General features: G+C 43.5%; 1 protein-coding gene across 1 annotated transcript in view; it reads left to right on the top strand.

Moving 5' to 3' along the window:
* The window catches only part of polm (polymerase (DNA directed), mu), a 12,762-nt gene that overhangs the window by 4,048 nt on the left and 220 nt on the right, over positions 1-8,494 (top strand). Inside the window, exons 3-10 of the mRNA XM_037691819.1 lie at positions 2,380-2,478; positions 2,559-2,729; positions 2,813-2,884; positions 3,151-3,271; positions 3,449-3,581; positions 3,717-3,819; positions 7,577-7,900; positions 7,976-8,059. Of these exons, the coding sequence (XP_037547747.1) occupies positions 2,380-2,478; positions 2,559-2,729; positions 2,813-2,884; positions 3,151-3,271; positions 3,449-3,581; positions 3,717-3,819; positions 7,577-7,900; positions 7,976-8,059 (1,107 nt within the window). The remainder of the gene's footprint in view (positions 1-2,379; positions 2,479-2,558; positions 2,730-2,812; positions 2,885-3,150; positions 3,272-3,448; positions 3,582-3,716; positions 3,820-7,576; positions 7,901-7,975; positions 8,060-8,494) is intronic.

The following is an 8,494-nucleotide window of genomic DNA, read 5'->3' on the forward strand; positions in this document are numbered from 1 at the left end:
CACATTTAATCCAGGTTACAATAATCCACACATTTAATCCAGGTTACGCTCTTCCCTCAAGGACACATTTTACAAAGTAGCTACATATTGTGCAGGTATAAAGATACATTTGTATATATTTTTGTGTACATTAATTTTTTTTATTGAAGCTACTTGACAATTTTTATTTATTTATTATTATTCAATATTTTACTAACAGAATAGCAGGGATGCACGATATTGGATTTTTGGCCGCTATCCGATTTTGTATATACGGTTCTTTGTCTGAACAAAGAATTCAATTCAGTTTATTTATATAGCGCCAAATCACAACAAAGTTGTCTCAGGGCACTTTACAGGAACATTCACATAAAAGCCAATTAGTAAAGTTCTCTATCTGAGGAATCCAGCAGACAAGTTGAATCTTGGCTTCGTTGCAGTCTCCCATCCTGAGCAAGCACAGTGGCAACAGTGGAAAGAAAGAACTCCCATTTAACAGGAAGAAACCTCCAGCAGAACCAGGCTCAGGACAAGCGGCCATCTGCGTTGACCGGCTGGTTGAGAGGACAGAACAAAGCCCTCTTATTTTCTTATTCACTACAAAAATTGTGCAACAGCTGGTGACACATATTCAGTAACAGCCATATGATATTCATAGCACTTTAACGTATATTAAATGAAAAGTGTTAAATGTTATTCATTAGCATTAGTCACCTGTGATGCTGTCTCACATGTGGAGGCTTGTTCCAGGTTCCTATAGCTGCAGAGTGGATCCTCTGCACTCCTGTGCATGAAGGACAGACTTTATAAGTTCAAAGTTTTTGTCTATCCATTGTGCCGTAAGACTAATCATGCTAACGGGGCTAACACAACGTCTGTGGTAAAACTCATCCAACAAGTCGTGCTATCAGCTATCAGCTTCTCGTTGATGTTGGAAATGACGGCTTGTATCTCGGGTAACGTCAGAAAAATCTCTCCGACTGGGGACGATGTAGCGAGACTCAACGTAGTCCATAAATCTTCAGAATCCGACATCCTCACCAACGAAAAATAAAACTTCCACACCGCCGACATTTTGAATTCGGGTATGGCGCACGTGACGTCATCACGTTGTGCTGCCGCCGCAGGCAAAGACAGCACCTTTTATATCGGTGAGTTATTTTAATGGAATGGCCGATGTCCGATATTGAACTTTATCGCTAATATCGTCCGATACCGATACCGTGCTGATAATATCGTGCATCCCTACAGAATAGTCAAGTAGCAACCTGTTTTTTGTGCGATTTTCTCTGTCAGTCAAATGTTCAATTTTGGAATAAAGAGGTGGAAATTAAAACATTTGGGTTTTTTTGGCCAATTCATTGATTTATCTAAAAAAATTAATCGACCGGTTAATCGATTATTAATATAATCGTTAGTTGCAGCCCTAGATTCAACCCCTACAGAACATGATGCATTGCTGGCTGTGATCATCCGAGTGATAGATTTCTTTAAAAGATAATCTACAAATACTGAACTATAATGAAATTAAAAGGATGACAAAACATTCTAGTGTTGATCCAAACACCATTATCTGTAGTGATGGGTGCAAACAGGAAGTACTAGTGGCGTTTAAGCACAGAACGAGAAGTCACATGACCTCATGATGTAAATAATAATCCGTGTGTTCTGACAGCTTCTTGTTGTTTTAAGGATAAACTAACACTCTTCACCTCAAAGGCAGAAAGAAGAGCTCTACTTTAAAATACCATCAGATAATACCATCTCGTCTGGTCACGTGCATGGACTACATGTCATGGTCATGTGCCTCAAGTGGAAGAATTGAAGTATCTCAGGGTTTTGCTCATGACTGAGGGAAGAATGTGGCATCGGGTCGACAGAAGGATCGGTGCATCTTCCTCAGTATTGCAATCTCTGTGCCGGTCCGTTGTGGTGAAGAGGGAGCTGCGCTGCAAGGCAAAGCTCTCTGTTTCCACTCCTACCTTGACCTGTGGCTACAAACTTTAGGTAGTGACCGAAAGAACAAGATTGTGGATGGAAGTGATCAAAATGGGTTTTGTCTGCGGGGTAGCTGCACTCTCCCAGATAGGATGAGAAGTTTAGTTATCTGGAGAGACTCCGAGCAGATTCAAGAGGAACTCACTGAGGGGGCATCTGGTAAGTACGCCCCCTGGAAGCTTACTGAAGGAGGTGTCCAACAGGTACGAGACCCCTGGGAAGACCACGGACAAGCTGGGGAGACTTGGTTTGGCCTGGGAACTCCTTGGAGTCCTCCCAGAAGAGGTGGCTGTGGAAGGAGATGTGTGCACCTCCCTGCTCAAGCTGCTGCGCAGCGACCCGAGTCCAGAACGAGCAGAACGCGATGGATGTTTGATCAGATTGTGACTGTGTGTTTTTCAGGAGCTGCAGGTAGATAAGTCTGAAGTGGTTGTGTTTTCAGTTCCAGCCTACGCCTGTCAGAGAAGAACCACGCTGGAGAATCATAACACCACCCTCACTGTACGCTCCACCCCCCATGCACACACCTCTGACACCTGCTGAGAACTTCTGTGCTCAGTCAAACCATGTCTCTACCTCAGGATGCTCTGTCGCTTCTGGCTGAAAACGCGGAGCTCAGTGACGAGGATGGGCGAGGGGTGGCGTTCCGCAGGGCCGCCGCGGTGCTGAAGGTGCTGCCGTCAGCAGTGAAGAGCACGTCGCAGCTCACAGGACTGCCCTGTCTGGGCGGGCACTCACTCAGAGTCATCAAAGTTTGTTTAGTTTTTACATCTCGTGTTTGTTTGCTTCAACAAGAACACGTTTTATGACCTCGGGTTATTTTTGGCTTTCGCAGGACGTTTTGGAGAACGGCTCATCCAGCGAGGTTGAATCCACCAAAGGGTCTGAACAATATAAAGCTCTGAAGGTCAGACACTCCTTTTTAAGTTTTCATACACAGCCGCAGTCCGTTTATGTCCACTCATCACGTCCATGAGTGTAATTTGAGATTATGATAATCCATTTAAATCATTCTTTTTCAGGTTCTAATAATTAAACCACGTACCATTTTTAGAAAACTTTTAAAACAAAAACTGGGTGCAGAGTTCGAATTTCATTTGCTTTCACATTGTGGGGATTATTTAGCAAGCAAACCGCTTACATCCTAATATCACACGTGTAAACCTATTTCAGGTGTTAACAGGTATCTTTGGTGTTGGAGCAAAAACAGCTGACCGATGGATCAGAGAGGGGATACACGACCTCCGTCAGCTACGAGATTCAGGACACGCATTAAATCGGGCGCAGCGGGCAGGTTTGTGTAAAAAAAGTTTCAGTTTGTTTAAAACACCAGTTCCAAATCAAATCCAGGTTGTAGATCAGTTTCAGCTGTCAGCCTTTGTACAGCTGACATTTTAACACTTTTTAATTATGCATTTTTTGTTGAATACACTGGAACTGTGATGTTAAAAGTGAGTCCGTCGTCTTGCAGGCCTGGAGCATTACGATGATATCAACCAGCCAGTCTCAAAGACCGAGGCCGCAGCCATCGAGGAGCTCGTGAAGAAAGCGGTGGCCTCCGTGTTACCACGAGCTCAGGTGGTCATGACCGGAGGCTTCAGGAGGTAAAACGGTCAAACATCTGCTTCCACTGGATCTAATGATGCTTTCGTGACGCTTTATCTGTTATTTATCGGCTCGAAAATAACGTGAACGTTTGTGCAGCCAGAAACTACAAATATGAGTTGTTTTTTTCCCAGGGGGAAGCCGAGCGGTCATGATGTTGACTTCTTGATAACACACCCAGAGGAGGGCAGGGAGGTGGGACTCTTGCCTAAAGTGCTCTCCTGGCTGCAGTCAAAGGTAGCTGCATCATCATCATGTTTCCTGCACACCTCCACTTTGTATAAGACATAGAACAGAAACACTCAAACCTTTATAACAACTTTTAAACATCACAACAAAGATTTTTGCCTTCGTTTTGAAGTCGTTATGTTTTTTTCACAAATTTGAGCATTTATGGTTTAAGTCCAAGCAAAGAAACCGAACTACAGTTAACCTCAAAAACATATAACACACCTAAAAAAGGATCAAAATCACTTGATTCCAGTGTAAACTCTAAAGTTTCTTGTATTTTTTTGTCACATGTAAATGTAATCGCACGCCTGCGAGGCTCACAGACAGAAAGTGTGCGCATTGTCTCAGGGACTTCCACTCTCACCGAGAAGATCAACAAATGAATTCATTCACTGAAATGATTCCTCAGATCCACGAGGTGAGACACTGACATGTCCATAAATAGCTGCGTAAGGTCGTGGGTAGTTGATCAGTATTCCTGATCAGGAATTTCTCAGTCGACCTTGATCCATGCCAGCTGGATGGAACCCCTCATTCCTGTGGTGTACTCTACATTTTTGTAGTGGGTATACTGGGATGTGAAATGGTATGTTAGCTATGTGCAATATACAGCACATGCATTTTAGCTTATGTTACTACCTTGCAATACTTATTCATACAAATTCATCCTGCTTGCACCGTTATATTCTACCATGTTGTTGTTTACTATTTTTTCTTTAGGACCTTGTAAATATTATAATTACTTTTGCACTTTTTGGTACCGGTACTTTATTTTTGTACCCTTATTGCATTTCCTTATTTCTTGTTTTTTTACTGAGTCATATCGGTTCTTCTCATCCAGAGCATTTTATTGTACTGATGACCTTGTGTTGACCTTGCATATAACAAATAAACACAACTTGAACTTGAACTATTAAACACTTTGTACAGGTCCTTCTAAAAAAATTAGCATATTGTGATAAAGGTCATTATTTTCCATAATGTAATGATAAAAATGAAACTTTCATATATTTCAGATTCATTGCACACCAACTGAAATATTTCAGGTCTTTAATTGTTTTAATACTGATGATTATGGCATACAGCTCATGAAAACCCAAAATGCCTGTCCCAAAAAATTAGCATATCATGAAAAGGTTCTCTAAACAAGCTATTAACCTAACCATCTGAATCAACAACGTAACTCTAAACACCTGCAAAAGATTCCTGAGGCTTTTAAAAACTCCCAGCCTTGTTCATTACTCAAAACCACAATCATGGGTAAGACTGCCGACCTGACTGCTGTCCAGAAGGCCATCATTGACACCCTCAAGCAAGAGGGTAAGACACAGAAAGAAATTGCTGAACAAATAGGCTGTTCCCAGAGTGATGTATCAAGGCACCTCAGTGGGAAGTCTGTGGGAAGGGAAAAGTGTGGCAGAAAACGCTGCACAACGAGAAGAGGTGACCGGACCCTGAGGAGGATTGTGGAGAAGGGCCGATTCCAGACCTTGGGGGACCTGCGGAAGCAGTGGACTGAGTCTGGAGTAGAAACATCCAGAGCCACCGTGCACAGGCGTGTGCAGGAAATAGGCTACAGGTGCCGCATTCCCCAGGTCAAGCCACTTTTGAACCAGAAACAGCGGCAGAAGCGCCTGACCTGGGCTACATAGAAGCAGCACTGGACTGTTGCTCAGTGGTCCAAAGTACTTTTTTCGGATGAAAGCAAATTCTGCATGTCATTCGGAAATCAAGGTGCCAGAGTCTGGAGGAAGACTGGGGAGAAGGAAATGCCAAAATGCCAGAAGTCCAGTGTGAAGCACCCACAGTCAGTGATGGTCTGGGGTGTCATGTCATCTGCTGGTGTTGGTCCACTGTGTTTTATCAAGCGCAGGGTCAATGCAGCTAGCTATCAGGAGATTTTGGAGCACTTCATGCTTCCATCTGCTGAAAAGCTTTATGGAGATGAAGATTTCATTTTTCAGCACGACCTGGCACCTGCTCACAGTGCCAAAACCACTGGTAAATGGTTTACTGACCATGGTACTACTGTGCTCAATTGGCCTGCCAACTCTCCTGACCTGAACCCCATAGAGAACCTGTGGGATATTGTGAAGAGAAAGTTGAGAGATGCAAGACCCAACACTCTGGATGAGCTTAAGGCCGCTATCGAAGCATCCTGGGTCTCCATAACACCTCAGCAGTGCCACAGGCTGATTGCCTCCATGCCACGCCGCATTGAAGCAGTCATTCATGCAAAAGGATTCCCGACCAAGTATTGAGTGCATAACTGAACATGATTATTTGAAGGTTGGTGTTTTTTGTATTAAAAACACTTGTCTTTCATTGGTGGGATGAAATATGCTAATTTTTTGGGACAGGCATTTTGGGTTTTCATGAGCTGTATGCCATAATCATCAGTATTAAAACAATTAAAGACCTGAAATATTTCAGTTGGTGTGCAATGAATCTGAAATATATGAAAGTTTCATTTTTATCATTACATTATGGAAAATAATGACCTTTATCACAATGTGCAAATTTTTTGAGAAGGACCTGTACAAAATCGGTTTAGTCCCAACCAGATATACACAGTGAGCTACTGCTTGCTAACTCTTAGCATGATAAAAACAGCTACAAGTCGTGGGATTAGCTTACTTACCACCTATCTATGTTTGACGTCGTACGACCGTAAACTTCTGTAATAAATCCACAAAGCCAAATATTATGCCTCGGTATGTGATGAAATTTGCAGTATAGAAGACAAGGAGGTTGCTTGTTGCTACTTAGCTTCTTGGCACGTCAGCGCAGAAACTCCAGAAGGAGCTGATTGGCTGGAATGAAAGTTTACCTGTGACTTCATTGGTTGAATTTTTTTACCTCTTCGTAAACTTCCGTTGTCGCTACACAAATCATGTGACACATGTTTGTTTTGGTCTGGGGGGTGTGTCCTTCCTCCACTCGGCACGCGAATCATACGTTGCACACAGACAGACTGTAGAGACCGCTGCGCTCGGGCTGACAGTTCATTATAAAAGTTATTATAAAGCAGGAGATAAATAGATATTCTGCTTGGACATTTGCCCAGTTGCCCAATCTGTGCAGCAAAGAGGGAACATTACGTATCATTGGGCATTTTTAATTGGCTAGACGCCGTATACTAGCCTAGCACGTAGACTATAGTACTGCCTCATTCATATGATGCCCTGATATATAACCCCCCCCACCCCCCCACCGTGGCTGAAACACTTTATTGCTGTGCAGAGTACACATCAGTTATTTAAAAAGTAAAACTAGTCTCTGCCAAGCTCCTGAGTGTCTCTGTATTGACTGTAATTATTTTATTAAACACTTGTGAAGTTGGAAATGCCTCAGACTCAGGAGTGCGCTGCCGGCAGATCTGTGCTCTTCGTCCACTCCATTCACCGACAACTCACAACCGTTTTGTGCCGACATGTTTTTACCACACAACTTTTTTAGGAACGTCTCTGACAACATTCCATTAAATTCCTCATCTTGTAAAATATCCAGTGAACGACGGGACAAATTTTAATGAAACTCTCTGAAATTAATCGCTGGTTGTACATCTACTGATCTTTCAGTCCAACATGGCCGCCGCAGATGATTGACCTAAGCAAACACAGAATGAATCATAACTTAGTCAGATATTCTGGTACTGAGCTGAAGATTGATGTGCTGGCACCTCAGCGATGATCTTAGACTAAAACTGGCGTTAAAGGTGCTGCTGTGTCAAGGAATGCTAGGTGTTTATTTTTTCTGTCAGGGTTTCCTGTTGTACCAGAAAACTACAAGAAACTCTTACCTGGAGTCCAAGGAGGGTCCTGGTCGCCCTCCGTCCAGCATGGACCGCTTCGAGAGATGTTTGTCCATATTTAAACTGCTCAGGACGGAAAAACAAGCAGCCGAAGCTCCTCAGGATGTGATGGTAAACGATGTGCAAGCTGAAGGAGAGCAGAAGTCAGATGAGTCGAGTCGTCCTGAGCAGACTGCAGCTGCAGACAGACGGTGGAGAGCTGTGAGGGTGGACCTGGTGGTCTCTCCAATCAGCCAGTTTGCTTTTGCTCTGCTGGGTTGGACCGGATCCAAGGTGAGTCTCTCTGATTGGCCTCTGTCGGCATTTTGCCGGGCTTCGTTCAGGTTCCTTCTGTGATGCTCTCTGCAGCTGTTTGAGAGGGAGCTGCGCCGGTGGGCGGGGTACGAGAAGTCCATGTGTCTGAGCAGCCACGCTCTGTATGACAACAATCAGGTAAACATTAAATAATACTTCTTACTGACTTCAAGAATGTGTAAAGACTCGGCATAATACTTCTTATTGACTTCAAGAATGTGTAAAGACGTGCCGAGCACTAATGCAGGATGTCCAGGCTGGTTTAAGATCACGACGACTGCATATTTGTCATTTGGGGGCCAAGATGGTGTAGAGGCAGGGCAGCCGGCTTGGGACTCGAAAGTCCCAGGTTCGATCCCCAGTCACTGCACATCACATGGTGTCTCTGGGCAGCACACCTCATCCCCAAAGTGCCCCCCGGGCGCCTTCAATAGCTGCCCACTGCACCACCTGGTGGTGGATGGGTTAAATGCAGAGACTAATTTCGCCATTGTATGGAAACATACAGTCCTGACATTGTGATGACATTATTATTATTATTATTATTATTATTATTATTATTATTATTATTAT

This window comes from Nematolebias whitei, chromosome 18, assembly GCF_014905685.2.
Source record: "Nematolebias whitei isolate Nwh7 chromosome 18, NemWhi1, whole genome shotgun sequence".
Lineage (NCBI taxonomy): Eukaryota > Metazoa > Chordata > Actinopteri > Cyprinodontiformes > Rivulidae > Nematolebias > Nematolebias whitei.